The sequence below is a fragment of the Pseudophryne corroboree genome, assembly GCF_028390025.1.
Source record: "Pseudophryne corroboree isolate aPseCor3 chromosome 3 unlocalized genomic scaffold, aPseCor3.hap2 SUPER_3_unloc_5, whole genome shotgun sequence".
Lineage (NCBI taxonomy): Eukaryota > Metazoa > Chordata > Amphibia > Anura > Myobatrachidae > Pseudophryne > Pseudophryne corroboree.
In genome coordinates this window covers 3,933,168-3,956,084 of record NW_026967541.1, presented here as the reverse complement: position 1 = coordinate 3,956,084, position 22,917 = coordinate 3,933,168, and the positions used below count along the sequence as shown (strand labels likewise).

Here is a 22,917-nt window from a genome sequence, read left to right as displayed (position 1 = left end):
CCTGTGTCTAATGCCCACGTGTGTATACCTCTGCACCTGTGTATATAGCCCACGTGTGTATACCTCTGCACCTGTGTCTAATGCCCACGTGTGTATACCTCTGCACCTGTGTATATAGCCCACGTGTATATACCACTGCACCTGTGTCTAATGCCCACGTGTGTATACCTCTGCACCTGTGTATATAGCCCACGTGTGTATACCTCTGCACCTGTGTATATACCTCTGCACCTGTGTATAATGCTCACGTGTATATACCTCTGCACCTGTGTATATACCGCTGCACCTGTGTATAATGCCCACGTGTGTATACCTCTGCACCTGTGTATAATGCCCACGTGTATATACCTCTGCACCTGTGTATAATGCCCACGTGTGTATACCTCTGCACCTGTGTCTAATGCCCACGTGTGTATACCTCTGTACCTGTGTCTAATGCCCACGTGTGTATAGCGCTGCACCTGTGTATAATGCCCACGTGTGTATACCTCTGCACCTGTGTATAATGCCCACGTGTGTATACCACTGCACCTGTGTATAATGCCCACGTGTGTATACCTCTGCACCTGTGTATAATGCCCACGTGTATATACCTCTGCACCTGTGTATAATGCCCACGTGTATATACCTCTGCACCTGTGTATAATGCCCACGTGTGTATACCTCTGCACCTCTGTGTATAATGCCCACGTGTATATACCTCTGCACCTGTGTATAATGCCCACGTGTGTATACCTCTGCACCTCTGTGTATAATGCCCACGTGTATATACCTCTGCACCTGTGTATATAGCCCTCGTGTGTATAGCGCTGCACCTGTGTATATAGCCCACGTGTGTATACCTCTGCACCTGTGTATAATGCCCACGTGTGTATACCTCTGCACCTGTGTCTAATGCCCACGTGTGTATACCTCTGCACCTGTGTATAATGCCCACGTGTATATACCTCTGCACCTGTGTATAATGCCCACGTGTGTATACCTCTGCACCTGTGTATAATGCCCACGTGTATATACCACTGCACCTGTGTATAATGCCCACGTGTGTATACCTCTGCACCTGTGTCTAATGCTCACGTGTGTATACCTCTGCACCTGTGTATAATGCCCACGTGTATATACCTCTGCACCTGTGTATAATGCCCACGTGTGTATACCTCTGCACCTCTGTGTATAATGCCCACGTGTATATACCTCTGCACCTGTGTATAATGCCCACGTGTGTATACCTCTGCACCTGTGTACAATGCCCACGTGTGTATACCTCTGCACCTGTGTATAATGCCCACATGTATATACCTCTGCACCTGTGTATAATGCCCACGTGTGTATACCTCTGCACCTGTGTATATAGCCCACGTGTATATACCTCTGCACCTGTGTCTAATGCCCACGTGTGTATACCTCTGCACCTGTGTCTAATGCCCACGTGTGTATACCTCTGCACCTGTGTATAATGCCCACGTGTATATACCTCTGCACCTGTGTATAATGCCCACGTGTATATACCTCTGCACCTGTGTATAATGCCCACGTGTGTATACCTCTGCACCTGTGTATAATGCCCACGTGTGTATACCTCTGCACCTGTGTATAATGCCCACGTGTGTATACCTCTGCACCTGTGTATATAGCCCACGTGTATATACCTCTGCACCTGTGTCTAATGCCCACGTGTGTATACCTCTGCACCTGTGTCTAATGCCCACGTGTGTATACCTCTGCACCTGTGTATAATGCCCACGTGTGTATACCGCTGCACCTGTGTATAATGCTCACGTGTGTATACCTCTGCACCTGTGTATATAGCCCACGTGTGTATACCTCTGCACCTGTGTATAATGCCCACGTGTATATACCTCTGCACCTGTGTATAATGCCCACGTGTATATACCTCTGCACCTGTGTATAATGCCCACGTGTGTATACCTCTGCACCTGTGTATAATGCCCACGTGTGTATACCTCTGCACCTGTGTATAATGCCCACGTGTGTATACCTCTGCACCTGTGTATATTGCCCACGTGTATATACCTCTGCACCTGTGTATAATGCCCACGTGTATATACCTCTGCACCTGTGTATAATGCCCACGTGTGTATACCTCTGCACCTGTGTATAATGCCCACGTGTATATACCTCTGCACCTGTGTATAATGCCCACGTGTGTATACCTCTGCACCTGTGTCTAATGCCCACGTGTGTATACCTCTGCACCTGTGTATAATGCCCACGTGTATATACCTCTGCACCTGTGTATGATGCCCACGTGTATATACCTCTGCACCTGTGTATAATGCCCACGTGTGTATACCTCTGCACCTGTGTATAATGCCCACGTGTGTATACCACTGCACCTGTGTATAATGCCCACGTGTGTATACCTCTGCACCTGTGTCTAATGCCCACGTGTGTATACCTCTGCACCTGTGTATAATGCCCACGTGTGTATACCTCTGCACCTGTGTATAATGCCCACGTGTGTATACCTCTGCACCTGTGTATAATGCCCACGTGTGTATACCTCTGCACCTGTGTATAATGCCCACGTGTGTATACCTCTGCACCTGTGTATAATGCCCACGTGTGTATACCTCTGCACCTGTGTATAATGCCCACGTGTATATACCTCTGCACCTGTGTATAATGCCCACGTGTGTATACCTCTGCACCTGTGTATAATGCCCACGTGTGTATACCACTGCACCTGTGTATAATGCCCACGTGTGTATACCTCTGCACCTGTGTATAATGCCCACGTGTGTATACCTCTGCACCTGTGTCTAATGCCCACGTGTGTATACCTCTGCACCTGTGTCTAATGCCCACGTGTATATACCTCTGCACCTGTGTATAATGCCCACATGTATATACCTCTGCACCTGTGTCTAATGCCCACGTGTATATACCTCTGCACCTGTGTCTAATGCCCACGTGTATATACCTCTGCACCTGTGTATAATGCCCACGTGTATATACCTCTGCACCTGTGTATAATGCCCACATGTATATACCGCTGCACCTGTGTCTAATGCCCACGTGTATATACCGCTGCACCTGTGTCTAATGCCCACGTGTGTATACCTCTGCACCTGTGTCTAATGCCCACGTGTGTATACCTCTGCACCTGTGTCTAATGCCCACGTGTGTATACCTCTGCACCTGTGTCTAATGCCCACGTGTGTATACCTCTGCACCTGTGTCTAATGCCCACGTGTGTATACCTCTGCACCTGTGTCTAATGCCCACGTGTGTATACCTCTGCACCTGTGTCTAATGCCCACGTGTGTATACCTCTGCACCTGTGTCTAATGCCCACGTGTGTATACCTCTGCACCTGTGTATACCTCTGCACCTGTGTCTAATGCCCACGTGTGTATACCTCTGCACCTGTGTCTAATGCCCACGTGTGTATACCTCTGCACCTGTGTCTAATGCCCACGTGTGTATACCTCTGCACCTGTGTCTAATGCCCACGTGTGTATACCTCTGCACCTGTGTCTAATGCCCACGTGTGTATACCTCTGCACCTGTGTCTAATGCCCACGTGTGTATACCTCTGCACCTGTGTCTAATGCCCACGTGTGTATACCTCTGCACCTGTGTCTAATGCCCACGTGTGTATACCTCTGCACCTGTGTCTAATGCCCACGTGTGTATACCTCTGCACCTGTGTCTAATGCCCACGTGTGTATACCTCTGCACCTGTGTCTAATGCCCACGTGTGTATACCTCTGCACCTATGTGTTATCCTTGGGCTCATATATTGTGTGTAAATCTGGCTCTGGTACTAGCCAGTGCCTCCTGATAAATGTACCTCACCGCACGTCCCTGGTGTGTATGTCTGGTAGGTACATTGAGTAGAAAGGAGGTAACCATAATGCAGAGGTAAGTGTGCCCGTTACAGGACAGGTGCACTGTGTGGGTTGGGATGAGTGTGTCTATTGGCACAGTAGTAATAATACAGGGACGTGAGGGGATCTGTGTGTATTTACAGTAATGTCTCCCCCATTTCACAGGGTTACACAGTAGTGAAGAAGACATCCGGTGAGTGTGAGACACCGAGCAGCCATCCCCGTGTGTCAGGAGGACTGCGCAGGACCCAGAGCCCCATCACGGTGCCTCCACCTCGCTCACTGACACATGAGACACATTGACCAGAAGATCCTGGAACTACCTAAAAAGATCATTCAGCTGCTGACTGGAGAGGTGACTGCTGGGAATGGGGCATTATACAGTAACACCAGGGGACGTGTCTGGGTGATGACTGGAGAGGTGACTGCTGGGAAGGGGACATTATACAGTAACACCAGGGAACGTGTCTGGGTGATGACTGGAGAGGTGACTGCTGGGAATGGGACATTATACAGTAACACCAGGGGATGTGTCTGGGTGATGACTGGAGAGGTGACTGCTGGGAATGGGACATTATACAGTAACACCAGGGGATGTGTCTGGGTGATGACTGGAGAGGTGACTTCTGGGAATGGGGCATTATACAGTAACACCAGGGGACGTGTGTGGGTGATAACTGGAGAGGTGACTGCTGGGAATGGGACATTATACAGTAACACCGGGGGATGTGTCTGGGTGATGACTGGAGAGGTGACTGCTGGGAATGGGACATTATACTGTAACACCGGGGGATGTGTCTGGGTGATGACTGGAGAGGTGACTGCTGGGAATGGGACATTATACAGTAACACAGGGGGACGTGTCTGGGTGATGACTGGAGAGGTGACTGCTGGGAATGGGACATTATACAGTAACACCAGGGGATGCGTGTGGGTGATGACTGGAGAGGTGACTGCTGGGAAGGGGACATTATACAGTAACACCAGGGGACGTGTCTGGGTGATGACTGGAGAGGTGACTGCTGGGAATGGACATTATACAGTAACACCAGGGGATGTGTCTGGGTGATGACTGGAGAGGTGACTGCTGGGAATGGGGCATTATACAGTAACACCAGGGGATGTGTCTGGGTGATGACTGGAGAGGTGACTGCTGGGAATGGGGCATTATATAGTAACACCGGGGGATGTGTCTGGGTGATGACTGGAGAGGTGACTGCTGGGAATGGACATTATACAGTAACACCAGGGGATGTGTCTGGGTGATGACTGGACTGCTGGGAATGGGACATTATACAGTAACACCAGGGGATGTGTCTGGGTGATGACTGGAGAGGTGACTGCTGGGAATGGGACATTATACAGTAACACCAGGGGATGTGTCTGGGTGATGACTGGAGAGGTGACTGCTGGGAATGGGACATTATACAGTAACACCAGGGGATGCGTGTGGGTGATGACTGGAGAGGTGACTGCTGGGAAGGGGACATTATACAGTAACACCAGGAGATGTGTCTGGGTGATGACTGGAGAGGTAACTGCTGGGAATGGGACATTATACAGTAACACCAGGAGATGTGTCTGGGTGATGACTGGAGAGGTGACTGCTGGGAATGGGGTCATTATACAGTAACACCGGGGGATGTGTCTGGGTGATGACTGGAGAGGGGACTGCCGGCAATGGGACATTATACAGTAACACCAGGGGACGTGTCTGGGTGATGACTGGAGAGGTGACTGCTGGGAATGGGACATTATACAGTAACACCAGGGGATGTGTCTGGGTGATGACTGGAGAGGTGACTGCTGGGAATGGGGCATTATACAGTAACACCAGGGGATGTGTCTGGGTGATGACTGGAGAGGTGACTGCTGGGAATGGGGCATTATACAGTAACACCAGGGGACGTGTCTGGGTGATGACTGGAGAGGTCGCTGCTGGGAATGGGGCATTATACAGTAACACCAGGGGATGTGTCTGAATGGGGCATTATACAGTAACACCAGGGGATGTGTGTGGGTGATGACTGGAGAGGTGACTGCTGGGAATGGGACATTATACAGTAACACCAGTGGATGCGTCTGGGTGATGACTGGAGAGATGACTGCTGGGAATGGGACATTATACAGTAATAAAGGGGGACATGTCTCGGTGATGACTGGAGAGGTGACTACTGGGAATGGGACATTATACAGTAATACCAGGGGTCGTGTCTGGGTGATGACTGGAGAGGTGACTGCTGGGAATGGGACATTATACAGTAACACCAGGGGTCGTGTCTGGGTGGTGACTGGAGAGGTGACTGCTGGGAATTGGGAATGGGGCATTATACAGTAACACCAGGGGATGTGTCTGTGTGATGACTGGAGAGGTGATTGCTGGGAATGGGACATTATACAGTAACACCGGGGGACGTGTCTTGGTGATGACTGGAGAGGTGACTGCTGGGAATGGGGCATTATACAGTAACACCAGGTGTTGTGTCTGGGAGATGACTGGAGAAGTTGACTGCTGGGAATGGGACATTATACAGTAATAAAGGGGGACATGTCTCGGTGATGACTGGAGAGGTGACTGCTGGGAATGGGACATTATACAGTAATAAAGGGGGACGTGTCTGGGTGATGACTGGAGAGGTGACTGCTGGGAATGGGACATTATACAGTAACACCAGTGGATGCGTCTGGGTGATGACTGGAGAGGTGACTGCCGAGAATGGGATATTATACAGTAACAACAGGGGATGTGTCCGGTTGATGGCTTTATAGGTGACTGCTGGGAATGGGGCATTATACAGTAACACCAGGGGATGTGTCTGAATGGGGCATTATACAGTAACACCAGGGGATGTGTCTGAATGGGGCATTATACAGTAACACTGGGGGACGTGTGTGAGTGATGACTGGAGAGGTGACTGCTGGGAATGGGGCATTATACAGTAACACCAGGGGACGTGTCTGGGTGATGACTGGAAAGGTGACTGCTGGGAATGGGACATTATACAGTAACACCAGGGGATGTGTCTGGGTGATGACTGGAGAGGTGACTGCTGGGAATGGAGCATATTATACAGTAACACCAGGGGACGTGTGTGGGCGATGCCCGGAGAGGTGACTGCTGGGAATGGGGCATTATACAGTAACACCCGGGGATGTGTCTGAATGGGGCATTATACAGTAACACTGGGGGACGTGTGTGAGTGATGACTGGAGAGGTGACTGCTGGGAATGGGACATTATACAGTAACACCGGGGGATGTGTCTGGGTGATGACTGGAGAGGTGACTGCTGGGAATGGGACATTATACAGTAACACCGGGGGATGTGTCTGGGTGATGACTGGAGAGGTGACTGCTGGGAATGGGGCATTATACAGTAACACCCGGGGATGTGTCTGAATGGGGCATTATACAGTAACACCAGGGGACGTGTCTGGGTGATGACTGGAAAGGTGACTGCTGGGAATGGGGCATTATACAGTAACACCAGGGGACATGTCTGGGTGATGACTGGAGAGATAACTGCTTGGAATTGGGCATTATACAGTAACACCAGGGGACGTGTCTGGGTGATGACTGGAAAGGTGACTGCTGGGAATGGGGCATTATACAGTAACACCAGGTGTTGTGTCTGGGAGATGACTGGAGAAGTTGACTGCTGGGAATGGGACATTATACAGTAATAAAGGGGGACATGTCTCGGTGATGACTGGAGAGGTGACTGCTGGGAATGGGACATTATACAGTAATAAAGGGGGACGTGTCTGGGTGATGACTGGAGAGGTGGCTGCTGGGAATGGGACATTATACAGGAACACCAGGGGATGTGTCTGGGTGATGACTGGAGAGGTGACTGCTGGGAATGGGACATTATACAGTAACACCAGGAGATGTGTCTGGGTGACGACTGGAGAGGTGACTGCTGGGAATGGGGCATTATACAGTAACACCGGTGGATGTGTCTGGGTGATGACTGGAGAGGTGACTGCTGGGAATGGGGCATTATACAGTAACACCGGGGGACGTGTCTGGGTGATGACTGGAGAGGTGACTGCTGGGAATGGGGCATTATACAGTAACACCGGTGGATGTGTCTGGGTGATGACTGGAGAGGTGACTGCTGGGAATGGGGCATTATACAGTAACACCCGGGGATGTGTCTGAATGGGGCATTATACAGTAACACTGGGGGACGTGTGTGAGTGATGACTGGAGAGGTGACTGCTGGGAATGGGGCATTATACAGTAACACGGGGGGGACGTGTCTGGGTGATGACTGGAGAGATAACTGCTGGGAATTGGGCATTATACAGTAACACCAGGGGACGTGTCTGGGTGATGACTGGAAAGGTGACTGCTGGGAATGGGACATTATACAGTAACACCAGGGGATGTGTCTGGGTGATGACTGGAGAGGTGACTGCTGGGAATGGAGCATATTATACAGTAACACCAGGGGACGTGTGTGGGCGATGCCCGGAGAGGTGACTGCTGGGAATGGGGCATTATACAGTAACACCCGGGGATGTGTCTGAATGGGGCATTATACAGTAACACTGGGGGACGTGTGTGAGTGATGACTGGAGAGGTGACTGCTGGGAATGGGACATTATACAGTAACACCGGGGGATGTGTCTGGGTGATGACTGGAGAGGTGACTGCTGGGAATGGGACATTATACAGTAACACCGGGGGATGTGTCTGGGTGATGACTGGAGAGGTGACTGCTGGGAATGGGGCATTATACAGTAACACCCGGGGATGTGTCTGAATGGGGCATTATACAGTAACACCGGGGGATGTGTCTGGGTGATGACTGGAGAGGTGACTGCTGGGAATGGGACATTATACAGTAACACCAGGGGACGTGTCTGGGTGATGACTGGAGAGGTGACTGCTGGGAATTGGGCATTATACAGTAACACCAGGGGACGTGTCTGGGTGATGACTGGAAAGGTGACTGCTGGGAATGGGGCATTATACAGTAACACCAGGGGACATGTCTGGGTGATGACTGGAGAGATAACTGCTTGGAATTGGGCATTATACAGTAACACCAGGGGACGTGTCTGGGTGATGACTGGAAAGGTGACTGCTGGGAATGGGGCATTATACAGTAACACCAGGTGTTGTGTCTGGGAGATGACTGGAGAAGTTGACTGCTGGGAATGGGACATTATACAGTAATAAAGGGGGACATGTCTCGGTGATGACTGGAGAGGTGACTGCTGGGAATGGGACATTATACAGTAATAAAGGGGGACGTGTCTGGGTGATGACTGGAGAGGTGACTGCTGGGAATGGGACATTATACAGTAACACCAGTGGATGCGTCTGGGTGATGACTGGATGGGGTGACTGCTGGGAATGGGACATTATACAGTAACACCAGGGGATGTGTCTGAATGGGGCATTATACAGTAACACTGGGGGACGTGTGTGAGTGATGACTGGAGAGGTGACTGCTGGGAATGGGACATTATACAGTAACACCAGGGGATGTGTCTGGGTGATGACTGGAGAGGTGACTGCTGGGAATGGAGCATATTATACAGTAACACCAGGGGACGTGTGTGGGCGATGCCCGGAGAGGTGACTGCTGGGAATGGGGCATTATACAGTAACACCCGGGGATGTGTCTGAATGGGGCATTATACAGTAACACTGGGGGACGTGTGTGAGTGATGACTGGAGAGGTGACTGCTGGGAATGGGACATTATACAGTAACACCGGGGATGTGTCTGGGTGATGACTGGAGAGGTGACTGCTGGGAATGGGACATTATACAGTAACACCGGGGGATGTGTCTGGGTGATGACTGGAGAGGTGACTGCCGGGAATGGAGCATTATACAGTAACACCAGGGGACGTGTGTGGGTGATGACTGGAGAGGTGACTGCTGGGAATGGAGCATTATACAGTAACACCAGGGGGTGTGTCTGGGTGATGACTGGAGAGGTTACTGCTGGGAATGGGACATTATACAGTAACACCAGGGAACGTGTCTGGGTGATGACTGGAGAGGTGACTGCTTGGAATGGGGCATTAATACAGTAACACCAGCGGATGTGTCTGGGTGATGGCTTTATAGGTGACTGCTGGGAATGGGGCATTAATACAGTAACACCAGGGGACATGTCTGGGTGATGACTGGAGAGGTCGCTGCTGGGAATGGGGCATTATACAGTAACACCAGGGGATGTGTCTGAATGGGGCATTATACAGTAACACCAGGGGATGTGTCTGGGTGATGACAGGAGAGGTGACTGCTGGGTATTGGATATTATACAGTAACACCATGGGACGTGTCTGGGTGATGATTGGAGAGGAGACTGCTGGGAATGGGGCATTATACAGTAACACCGGTGGATGTGTCTGGGTGATGACTGGAGAGGTGACTGCCGGGAATGGAGCATTATACAGTAACACCCGGGGATGTGTCTGAATGGGGCATTATACAGTAACACTGGGGGACGTGTGTGAGTGATGACTGGAGAGGTGACTGCTGGGAATGGGGCATTATACAGTAACACGGGGGGGACGTGTCTGGGTGATGACTGGAGAGATAACTGCTGGGAATTGGGCATTATACAGTAACACCAGGGGACGTGTCTGGGTGATGACTGGAAAGGTGACTGCTGGGAATGGGGCATTATACAGTAACACGGGGGGGACGTGTCTGGGCGATGCCCGGAGAGGTGACTGCTGGGAATGGGGCATTATACAGTAACACCAGGGGGTGTATCTGGGTGATGACTGGAGAGGTGACTGCTGGGAATGGGACATTATACAGTAACACCAGGGGATGTGTCTGGGTGATGACTGGAGAGGTTACTGCTGGGAATGGGACATTATACAGTAACACCAGGGGATGTGTCTGGGTGATGACTGGAGAGGTTACTGCTGGGAATGGGACATTATACAGTAACACCAGGGAACGTGTCTGGGTGATGACTGGAGAGGTGACTGCTTGGAATGGGGCATTAATACAGTAACACCAGCGGATGTGTCTGGGTGATGGCTTTATAGGTGACTGCTGGGAATGGGGCATTAATACAGTAACACCAGGGGACATGTCTGGGTGATGACTGGAGAGGTCGCTGCTGGTAATGGGGCATTATACAGTAACACCAGGGGACGTGTCTGGGTGATGACAGGAGAGGTGACTGCTGGGTATTGGATATTATACAGTAACACCAGGGGACGTGTCTGGGTGATGATTGGAGAGGTGACTGCCGGGAATGGAGCATTATACAGTAACACCAGGGGACGTGTGTGGGTGATGACTGGAGAGGTGACTGCTGGGAATGGAGCATTATACAGTAACACCAGGGGACGTGTCTGGGCGATGCCCGGAGAGGTGACTGCTGGGAATGGGGCATTATACAGTAACACCAGGGGGTGTATCTGGGTGATGACTGGAGAGGTGACTGCTGGGAATGGGACATTATACAGTAACACCAGGGGATGTGTCTGGGTGATGACTGGAGAAGTTACTGCTGGGAATGGGACATTATACAGTAACACCAGGGGATGTGTCTGGGTGATGACTGGAGAGGTGACTGCTGGGAATGGGGCATTATACAGTAACACCGGTGGATGTGTCTGGGTGATGACTGGAGAGGTGACTGCTGGGAATGGGACATTATACAGTAACACCAGGGAACGTGTCTGGGTGATGACTGGAGAGGTGACTGCTTGGAATGGGGCATTAATACAGTAACACCAGCGGATGTGTCTGGGTGATGGCTTTATAGGTGACTGCTGGGAATGGGGCATTAATACAGTAACACCAGGGGACATGTCTGGGTGATGACTGGAGAGGTCGCTGCTGGGAATGGGGCATTATACAGTAACACCAGGGGATGTGTCTGCTGGGTATTGGATATTATACAGTAACACCAGGGGACGTGTCTGGGTGATGATTGGAGAGGTGACTGCTGGGTATGGGGCATTATACAGTAACACCAAGGGATGTGTCTGGGTGATGACTGGAGAGGTGATAGCTGGGAATGGGGCATTATACAGTAACACCGGGGGATGTGTCTGGGTGATGACTGGAGAGGTGACTGCTGGGAATGGGGCATTATACAGTAACACCAGGGGACGTGTCTGGGCGATGCCCGGGGAGGTGACTGCTGGGAATGGGGCATTATACAGTAACACCAGGGGATGTGTCTGGGTGATGACTGGAGAGGTGACTGCTGGGAATGGGGCATTATACAGTAACACCAGGGGATGTGTCTGGGTGATGACTGGAGAGGTGACTGCTGGGAATGGGACATTATACAGTAACACCAGGGGATGTGTCTTGGTGATGACTGGAGAGGTGACTGCTGGGAATGGAGCATTATACAGTAACACCGGGGGATGTGTCTGGGTGATGACTGGAGAGGTGACTGCTGGGAATGGGGCATTATACAGTAACACCGGTGGATGTGTCTGGGTGATGACTGGAGAGGTGACTGCTGGGAATGGGGCGTTATACAGTAACACGGTGGGACGTGTCTGGGTGATGACTGGAGAGATGACTGCTGGGAATGGGGCATTATACAGTAACACCGGGGGACGTGTCTGGGTGATGACTGGAGAGGTGACTGCCGGGAATGGAGCATTATACAGTAACACCAGGGGACGTGTGTGGGTGATGACTGGAGAGGTGACTGCCGGGAATGGAGCATTATACAGTAACACCAGGGGACGTGTGTGGGTGATGACTGGAGAGGTGACTGCTGGGAATGGAGCATTATACAGTAACACCAGGGGACGTGTCTGGGCGATGCCCGGAGAGGTGACTGCTGGGAATGGGGCATTATACAGTAACACCAGGGGGTGTATCTGGGTGATGACTGGAGAGGTGACTGCTGGGAATGGGACATTATACAGTAACACCAGGGGATGTGTCTGGGTGATGACTGGAGAGGTTACTGCTGGGAATGGGACATTATACAGTAACACCAGGGGATGTGTCTGGGTGATGACTGGAGAGGTGACTGCTGGGAATGGGGCATTATACAGTAACACCGGTGGATGTGTCTGGGTGATGACTGGAGAGGTGACTGCTGGGAATGGGGCATTATACAGTAACACGATGGGACGTGTCTGGGTGATGACTGGAGAGGTGACTGCTGGGAATGGGACATTATACAGTAACACCAGGGGACGTGTCTGGGTGATGACTGGAAAGGTGATAGCTGGGAATGGGGCATTATAAAGTAACACCGGGGGATGTGTCTGGGTGATGACTGGAGAGGTGACTGCTCGGAATGGGACATTATACAGTAACACCGGGGGACGTGTCTGGGTGATGACTGGAGAGGTGACTGCTGGGAATGGGACATTATACAGTAACACCGGTGGATGTGTCTGGGTGATGACTGGAGAGGTGACTGCTGGGAATGGGGCATTATACAGTAACACGGTGGGACGTTCTGGGTGATGACTGGAGAGATGACTGCTGGGAATGGGGCATTATACAGTAACACCAGGGGACGTGTCTGGGTGATGACTGGAAAGGTGATAGCTGGGAATGGGGCATTATAAAGTAACACCGGGGGATGTGTCTGGGTGATGACTGGAGAGGTGACTGCTGGGAATGGGACATTATACAGTAACACCGGGGGATGTGTCTGGGTGGTGACTGGAGAGGTGACTGCCGGGAATGGAGCATTATACAGTAACACCAGGGGACGTGTCTGGGTGATGACTGGAGAGGTGACTGCTGGGAATGGAGCATTATACAGTAACACCAGGGGGCGTGTCTGGGCGATGCCCGGAGAGGTGACTGCTGGGAATGGGGCATTATACAGTAACACCAGGGGGTGTATCTGGGTGATGACTGGAGAGGTGACTGCTGGGAATGGGACATTATACAGTAACACCAGGGAACGTGTCTGGGTGATGACTGGAGAGGTGACTGCTTGGAATGGGGCATTAATACAGTAACACCAGCGGATGTGTCTGGGTGATGGCTTTATAGGTGACTGCTGGGAATGGGGCATTAATACAGTAACACCAGGGGACATGTCTGGGTGATGACTGGAGAGGTCGCTGCTGGGAATGGGGCATTATACAGTAACACCAGGGGATGTGTCTGCTGGGTATTGGATATTATACAGTAACACCAGGGGACGTGTCTGGGTGATGATTGGAGAGGTGACTGCTGGGAATGGGGCATTATACAGTAACACCAAGGGATGTGTCTGGGTGATGACTGGAGAGGTGATAGCTGGGAATGGGGCATTATACAGTAACACCGGGGATGTGTCTGGGTGATGACTGGAGAGGTGACTGCTGGGAATGGGGCATTATACAGTAACACCAGGGGACGTGTCTGGGCGATGCCCGGAGAGGTGACTGCTGGGAATGGGGCATTATACAGTAACACCAGGGGATGTGTCTGGGTGATGACTGGAGAGGTGACTGCTGGGAATGGGGCATTATACAGTAACACCAGGGGATGTGTCTGGGTGATGACTGGAGAGGTGACTGCTGGGAATGGGACATTATACAGTAACACCAGGGGATGTGTCTGGGTGATGACTGGAGAGGTGACTGCTGGGAATGGAGCATTATACAGTAACACCAGGGGATGTGTCTGGGTGATGACTGGAGAGGTGACTGCTGGGAATGGGGCATTATACAGTAACACCACGGGATGTGTCTGGGTGATGGCTGGAGAGGTGACTGATGGGAATGGGACATTATACAGTAACACCGGGGGATGTGTCTGGGTGATGACTGGAGAGGTGACTGCTGGGAATGGGACATTATACAGTAACACCAGGGAACGTGTCTGGGTGATGACTGGAGAGGTGACTGCTTGGAATGGGGCATTAATACAGTAACACCAGCGGATGTGTCTGGGTGATGGCTTTATAGGTGACTGCTGGGAATGGGGCATTAATACAGTAACACCAGGGGACATGTCTGGGTGATGACTGGAGAGGTCGCTGCTGGGAATGGGGCATTATACAGTAACACCAGGGGATGTGTCTGCTGGGTATTGGATATTATACAGTAACACCAGGGGACGTGTCTGGGTGATGATTGGAGAGGTGACTGCTGGGAATGGGGCATTATACAGTAACACCAAGGGATGTGTCTGGGTGATGACTGGAGAGGTGATAGCTGGGAATGGGGCATTATACAGTAACACCGGGGATGTGTCTGGGTGATGACTGGAGAGGTGACTGCTGGGAATGGGGCATTATACAGTAACACCAGGGGACGTGTCTGGGCGATGCCCGGAGAGGTGACTGCTGGGAATGGGGCATTATACAGTAACACCAGGGGATGTGTCTGGGTGATGACTGGAGAGGTGACTGCTGGGAATGGAGCATTATACAGTAACACCAGGGGATGTGTCTGGGTGATGACTGGAGAGGTGACTGCTGGGAATGGGGCATTATACAGTAACACCACGGGATGTGTCTGGGTGATGGCTGGAGAGGTGACTGATGGGAATGGGACATTATACAGTAACACCGGGGGATGTGTCTGGGTGATGACTGGAGAGGTGGCTGCTGGGAATGGGACATTATACAGTAACACCGGGGACGTGTCTGGGTGATGACTGTATCACTGTGTGTGTCAGGTTCCTATAAGGTGTCAGGATGTCACTGTCTATGTCTCCATGCAGGAGGGGGAGTATATAGAGGAACACAGGGGTCTGTACAAGGACGGGATGATGGAGAATCACCGGCCCCTCACATCACTGGGTAAGAGGAGACTGTCATGTATTGTACAGGGGAGAACAGGTATGGGGGCCCCTATATACACACATCATCTGATAATCACATATATACACTGTACTCAGTCACTGTGTGTCTCCTACAGATGGGCCCAGTAACAGAGATACCCCAGAGAGATGTCCCCATCCTCTGTATTCCCAGGATTGTACAGAGGAGAATCACAGGATCTCACAGGAGGATCAGGTAGGTGGGATTTAGGGTCTCACCCATACACCAAAGTGACTGTCACTATATGATCTGTAGAGGAGCTGTGTGTCTTATACACTGATATTATACTGTGTCACCTCAATTTAATCTGACTGTATTGAAATATCATTACAGGTTGAGTATCCCATATCCAAATATTCCGAAATACGGAATATTCCGAAATACGGACTTTTTTGAGTGAGTGAGATAGTGGAACCTTTGTTTTTTGATGGCTCAATGTACACAAACTTTGTTTAATGCACAAAGTTATTAAACATACTGTATTAAATGACCTTCAGGCTGTGTGTATAAGGTGTATATGTAACATAAATGTATTCTGTGCTTAGATTTAGGTCCCATCACCATGATATCTCATTATGGTATGCAATTATTCTAAAATACGGAAAAATCCCATATCCAAAATACCTCTGGTCCCAAGCATTTTGGATAAGGGATACTCAACCTGCATAGTGTTTTTTGTTTTTCTCTAACGTCCTAAGTGGATGCTGGGGACTCCGTAAGGACCATGGGGAATAGACGGGCTCTGCAGGAGACTGGGCACTTTAAGAAAGATTTAGTACTACATCTGGTGTGCGCTGGATCCTCCCTCTATGCCCCTCCTCCAGACCTCAGTTAGAATCTGTGCCCGGCCAGAGCTGGTTGCACTCTAGGGGGTCTCCTGAGCCTCCTAGATAAAGAAAGTATTTGTAAGGTTTTTTATTTTCAGTGAGCTCTGCTAGCAACAGACTCACTGCTACGAGGGACTAAGGGGAGAGAAGCAAACCTGCATGCTTGCAGCCGGGTTGCGCTTCTAGGCTACTGGACACCATTAGCTCCAGAGGGATCGAACACAGGCGGTTCCTGGAGCCGCGCCGCCGTCCACCTCACAGAGCCAGAAGCACTGAAGTCCAGGAGAAGCAAGAAGACTTCGAAATCGGCGGCATGAAGACTTCTGTCTTCACTAAGGTAGCGCACAGCATCGCAGCTGTGCGCCATTGCTCCCAGCACACTTACATACTCCGGTCACTGTAGGGTGCAGGGCGCTGGGGGGGGGCGCCCTGGGCAGCAATAATGTACCTTTTGGCAAAAAGTACCCATATATACAGTCCTAGACTGTATATAGGGATACCCCCGCCATTTTTCCTCACAGTTTAAGCGGGACAGAAGCCCGCCGCTGAGGGGGCGTGGCCTTCTTCCTTAGCACACCAGCACCATTATTAGTTCAAAGCTCCGCTGGAAGCAAGCTCTCTGGGCTCTCCCCTGCAGTATCCAGGTACTCCAAGGGCAAAAATTTAGGCGCAAAACGGTATAAATCAGCAGCTACTGGGTAAACATATTATAGTTTAAATCCCTGGGTTATATAACGCTGTGGTGTGTGCTGGCATACTCCTTCTCTGTCTCCCCAAAAGCCTTTGTGGGGTTCTGTCCTCAGTCAGAGCATTCCCTGTGTGTGTGCGCGGTGTGTCGGTACGTCAGTTTCGACATGTTTGATGAGGAAGGGTATGTGGAGACGGAGCAGGTGCAGATGGATGTGGTGTCGACACCGCTGGTGCCGACACAAAGTTGGATGGATATGTGGAAGGTGTTAAATGACAATGTAACCTCTTTACATAAGAGGTTGGATAAAGCTGAAGCCGTGGGACAGTCAGGGTCTCACCCAGTGCCTGATCCCACAGTGCAGAGGCCGTCAGGGTCTCAAAAGCGTCCACTGTCTCAGTTAGTCGACACGGAGTCTGGCTCCAGTGTCATCGACGATGAGGCTAAATTGCAGCCTAAAATGACTAAAGCCATCCGCTACATGATTATAGCAATGAAAGATGTATTGCACATTGCTGAGGAAATCCCTGTCCCTGACAAGAGGATTCATATTTTTGGGGAGAAAAAACAAGAGGTAACTTTCCCCCCTTCACATAAATTAAACAAATTATGTGAAAAAGCCTGGGAATCCCCTGAAAAGAAGGTCATAATTCCCAGGAGGCTACTTATGGCGCATCCTTTCCCGACAACGGATAGGTCACGCTGGGAATCTACTCCCAGGGTAGACAAGGCGTTGACACGCTTATCCAAGAAGGTGGCCCTACCGTCTCCGGATACGGCCACCCTAAAGGATCCTGCAGATAGAAAGCAGGAATCAATCCTGAAAGCTGTGTATACACATTCAGGTACTATCCTGAGGCCTGCCATTGCGTCGGCATGGATGTGCAGCGCAGTAGCAGCCTGGACAGATTCTCTGTCTGAGGAGTTAGACACCCTGGACAGAGATAATATCTTACTGACCCTGGGGCATATCAAAGACGCGGTTCTGTATATGCGGGATGCTCAGAGGGACATTTGTTCTCTCAGCTCTAAAGTAAATGCAATGTCCATCTCTGCCAGAAGGGTCTTATGGACTAGGCAGTGGACAGGGGATGCTGATTCGAAAAGACATATGGAGGTTTTACCATATAAGGGTGAAGAATTATTTGGGGACTGTCTCTCAGACCTGATTTCCACGGCGACCGATGGGAAGTCAAAATTCTTGCCGTATGTTTCCTCACAGCCTAAGAAAGCACTGTATTATCAAATGCAGTCCTTTCGTCCCCCAAAGACCAAAAAGGTCAGAGGTGCATCTTTCCTTGCCAGAGGTAAGGGAAAAGGAAAAAAGCTGCATCAGGCAGCCAGTTCCCAGGAGCAGAAGTCCTCCCCGGCCTCCTCTAAATCTGCCGTATGACGCTGGGGCTCCACAGACAGAGCCAGGAGCGGTGGGGGCGCGTCTCAAGAATTTCAGCCACCAGTGGGTGTGTTCACAGGTGGATCCTTGGGCGATACAAATTGTGTCTCAGGGATACAAGCTGGAATTCGAAGAGACTCCCCCTCTACGTTTCCTAAAATCTGCCTTGCCGGCTTCCCCCATGGAGAGGGAAGTAGTGCTGGCGGCAATTCACAAACTATATCTCCAGCAGGTGGTAGTGAAGGTTCCCCTACTTCAGCAGGGAAGGGGTTACTACTCCACCATGTTTGTTGTACCGAAACCGGACGGTTCGGTCAGGCCCATTTTGAATTTAAAGTCCCTGAACATTTATCTAAAGAAATTAAAATTCAAAATGGAATCGCTCAGAGCGGTCATTGCAAGCCTGGAGGAGGGGGATTTCATGGTGTCGCTGGACATCAAGGATGCTTACTTGCATATCCCCATTTTTCCTCCTCATCAGGAATACCTCAGGTTTGTGGTACAGTATTGTCATTACCAATTCCAGACGTTGCCGTTTGGCCTGTCCACGGCACCGAGAATATTTACCAAGGTGATGGCGGAGATGATGATACTCCTTCGGAAGCAAGGAGTTACAATTATCCCATACTTGGACGATCTCCTCATAAAGGCGAGGTCCAGAGAGCAGTTGCTGATCAACGTGGCACACTCTCAGGAAGTGTTGAGACAGCACGGCTGGATCCTGAATATTCCAAAGTCGCAGCTGATTCCTACGACACGTCTGCCCTTCCTGGGCATGATTCTGGACACAGACCAGAAGAAAGTGTTTCTCCCGGAGGAGAAGGCTCAGGAGCTCGTGACTCTGGTCAGAGGGCTCCTAAAACCAAAACAGGTATCGGTGCATCATTACACGCGAGTCCTGGGAAAGATGGTGGCGTCTTACGAGGCCATTCCATTCGGCAGGTTCCATGCAAGGATATTTCAGTGGGACCTGTTGGACAAGTGGTCCGGATCGCATCTTCAGATGCACCGGCTAATCTCCCTGTCCTCCAGGACCAGGGTGTCTCTTTTGTGGTGGCTGCAGAGTGCTCACCTACTAGAGGGTCGCAGTTTCGGCATACAGGACTGGGTCCTGGTGACCACGGATGCAAGCCTCCGAGGGTGGGGGGCAGTCACTCAGGGAAAAAACTTCCAAGGACTGTGGTCAAGTCAAGAGACTTGTCTGCACATCAATATCCTGGAACTAAGGGCAATATACAATACCCTGACTCAAGCGGAGCCTCTGCTCCGAGACAAACCAGTGCTGATCCAGTCAGACAACATCACTGTGGTCGCTCATGTAAACCGCCAGAGCGGCACAAGAAGCAGGGTGGCGATAGCGGAAGCCACCAGGATTCTTCGTTGGGCGGAGAATCACGTACAAGCACTGTCAGCAGTGTTCATTCCGGAAGTGGACAACTGGGAAGCAGATTTCCTCAGCAGACACGACCTACACCTGGAAGAGTGGTGACTTCATCCAGAAGTCTTCTTGCAGATTGTAAATCGATGGGAACTGCCACAGGTGGACATGATGGCGTCCCGTCTCAACAAAAAGCTAAAAATGTATTGCGCCAGGTTAAGGGACCCTCAGGCAATAGCTGTGGACGCTCTGGTAACACCGTGGGTGTTCCAGTTAGTCTATGTGTTTCCTCCTCTACCTCTCATGCCTAAGGTGTTGAGGATCGTAAGGAAAAGAGGAGTAAGAACAATACTCATTGTTCCGGATTGGCCAAGAAGAACTTGGTACCCAGAACTGCAAGAGTTGCTCTCAGAGGACCCGTGGCCTCTGCCTCTCAGACAGGACCTGTTGCAACAGGGACCCTGTCTGTTCCAAGACTTACCGCGGCTGCGTTTGACGGCATGGCGGTTGAACGCCGGATCCTAGCAGAAAAGGGAATTCCGGAGGAAGTTATCCCTACGCTAATAAAGGCTAGGAAGGACGTGACAGCAAAGCATTATCACCGGATATGGCAAAAATATGTTCCTTGGTGTGAGGCCAGGAAGGCCCCTACAGAGGAATTCCAGCTTAGGAGATTCCTACATTTTCTGCAGGCAGGTGTAACTATGGGCCTTAAACTGGGATCCATAAAGGTCCAGATTTCGGCCCTATCCATTTTCTTTCAAAAAGAACTTGCTTTACTGCCTGAGGTTCAGACATTTGTTAAAGGAGTGCTGCATATTCAGCCCCCTTTTGTGCCACCAGTGGCACCGTGGGTATCTCAATGTAGTTTTGGATTTTCTGAAATCCCACTGGTTTGAGCCTCTTAAGACAGTGGAGCTCAAGTATCTCACTTGGAAAGTTGTCTTGCGGTTGGCCTTGGCTTCGGCTAGGCGTGTGTCAGAATTGGCGGCTTTGTCCTGTAAAAGCCCCTACCTGATTTTTCCATGAAGATAGGGCAGAATTGCGTACCTGCCCGCAGTTTCTTTTCACCTAAACCAACCTATTGTGGTACCTGCGGCTACTCGTGACCTGGAGTACTCCAAGTTACTCGATGTAGTCCGGGCTTTGAAGATGTATGTTTCTAGAACGGCTGGAGTCAGAAAAACTGATGCGCTGTTCATTCTGTATACACCCAACAAGCTGGGTGCTCCTGCTTCAAAGCAAACTATTGCTCATTGGATCTGTAACACGATTCAGCAAGCTCATTCTGCGGCTGGACTGCCGCTGCCAAAATCAGTAAAGGTCCATTCCACAAGGAAGGTGGGCTCTTCTTGGGCGGCTGCCCGAGGGGTCTCAGCATTACAACTTTGCCGAGCAGCTACTTGGTCGGGTTCAAACACTTTTGCTAAGTTTTACAAGTTTGATACCCTGGCTAAGGAGGACCTTGAGTTTGCTCATTCGGTGCTGCAGAGTCATCCGCACTCTCTCGCCCGTTTGGGAGCTTTGGTATAATCCTCATGGTCCTTACAGAGTCCCTAGCATCCACTTAGGACGTTAGAGAAAATAAGATTTTACTCACCGGTAAATCTATTTCTCGTAGTCCGTAGTGGATGCTGGGCGCCCGTCCCAAGTGAGGTATTTCTGCAATAAGTGTATATAGTTATTGCGTAATACAGGGTTTTTGGTTATGAGCCATCTGTTCAGTTAGGCTCAGTTTATGTTCATACTGTTAACGGGGTAAGTTTATCACAAGTTGTATGGTGTGATTGGTGTGGCTGGAATGAATCTTACCCTGGGTTCCAAATCTTTTCCTTATAATGTCAGCTCTTCCGGGCACAGTTTCCTTAACTGAGGTCTGGAGGAGGGGCATAGAGGGAGGAGCCAGTGCACACCAGATGTAGTACTAAATCTTTCTTAAAGTGCCCAGTCTCCTGCGGAGCCCGTGTATTCCCCATGGTCCTTACGGAGTCCCCAGCATCCACTACGGACTACGAGAAATAGATTTACCTGTGAGTAAAATCTTATTTTTTTTAGGTAGAACGTCTGTCTAATATTAAAACAGAAGATATAGAGGTAGAAGACACATATGTGATTGATATAAAGGGAGAAGGTCTAGAGGGAGAAGAAGAGATGTATGTGACTGATATAAAGGCAGAAGATATAGAGGAAGAAGAAGAGATGTATGTGACTGATATAAAGGCAGAAGATATAGAGGGAGAAGAAGAGACGTATATGACTGATATAAAGGCAGAAGATATAGAGGGAGAAGAAGACACGTATGTGACTGATATAAAGGCAGAAGATACAGAGGGAGAAGAAGAGACGTATGTGAGGGGTGATCAGCAGTGTAAGGAGGAGGAGATCCCTACAGATATCAGCACAGGTGAGTAATAAACACTTATTACAGAACAGAGTCACATAGTGACATATTCTCCTTGCTCAGTCATTACAGCAATCTCTTATACTACAGCCTCTGTTAGTACAAACTAATGAGGAATATGTATTTTCTCCGTTGGGGAGTCAGGAGACATCAGCCCCTATTATACTCCTGCTCTTCTCCTTACATCATGTCACTGTGTGTTTTACCAGCCCAGACGTCTGACCAGTCCCAACTCCACACTCTAAGGGCAACAGGATCTTAGACGAATCAGTCATGCTTTGCCTGAACACCCAAACATTCTAGAAAGGTATTATGAAACGTAACAGTGGAAAGAATGTCAGACCATATACCATATAGCAATTAAATAGCAAAGAAAATAACGCAAAAAATATACTGTATGCTTTATACCCATAACAAGAACAAATAAATCTGGGCCAAAAATAGATCCATGCCCAGTAACTTAGTCCCAGTTGGCACATGTTACAGTAGGAAACAAACTCTGAGTGTCTGTAACAGTCTTACTCATTTATCATATTTCTTCGAGACGGAAGACAACTCCTCCGGGATTGGTTTAGGTAAAGTGTCATGAAGGACTGTCAACAGGAATGTCCCACTTTTTCAGAATAGCAGGGCCA

At 50.1% G+C, this 22,917-nt stretch overlaps 1 protein-coding gene across 2 annotated transcripts in view; it reads left to right on the top strand.

Moving 5' to 3' along the window:
* Positions 1–22,917, top strand: part of LOC134984338 (oocyte zinc finger protein XlCOF22-like) — a 45,265-nt gene that overhangs the window by 18,273 nt on the left and 4,075 nt on the right. For both annotated transcript variants that reach the window (XM_063949940.1, XM_063949939.1), the window contains exons 2-5: positions 4,020–4,209; positions 15,496–15,574; positions 15,693–15,794; positions 21,941–22,285. In XM_063949940.1, the coding sequence (XP_063806010.1) occupies positions 4,144–4,209; positions 15,496–15,574; positions 15,693–15,794; positions 21,941–22,285 (592 nt within the window). In that variant the 5' untranslated portion in view covers positions 4,020–4,143. The remainder of the gene's footprint in view (positions 1–4,019; positions 4,210–15,495; positions 15,575–15,692; positions 15,795–21,940; positions 22,286–22,917) is intronic.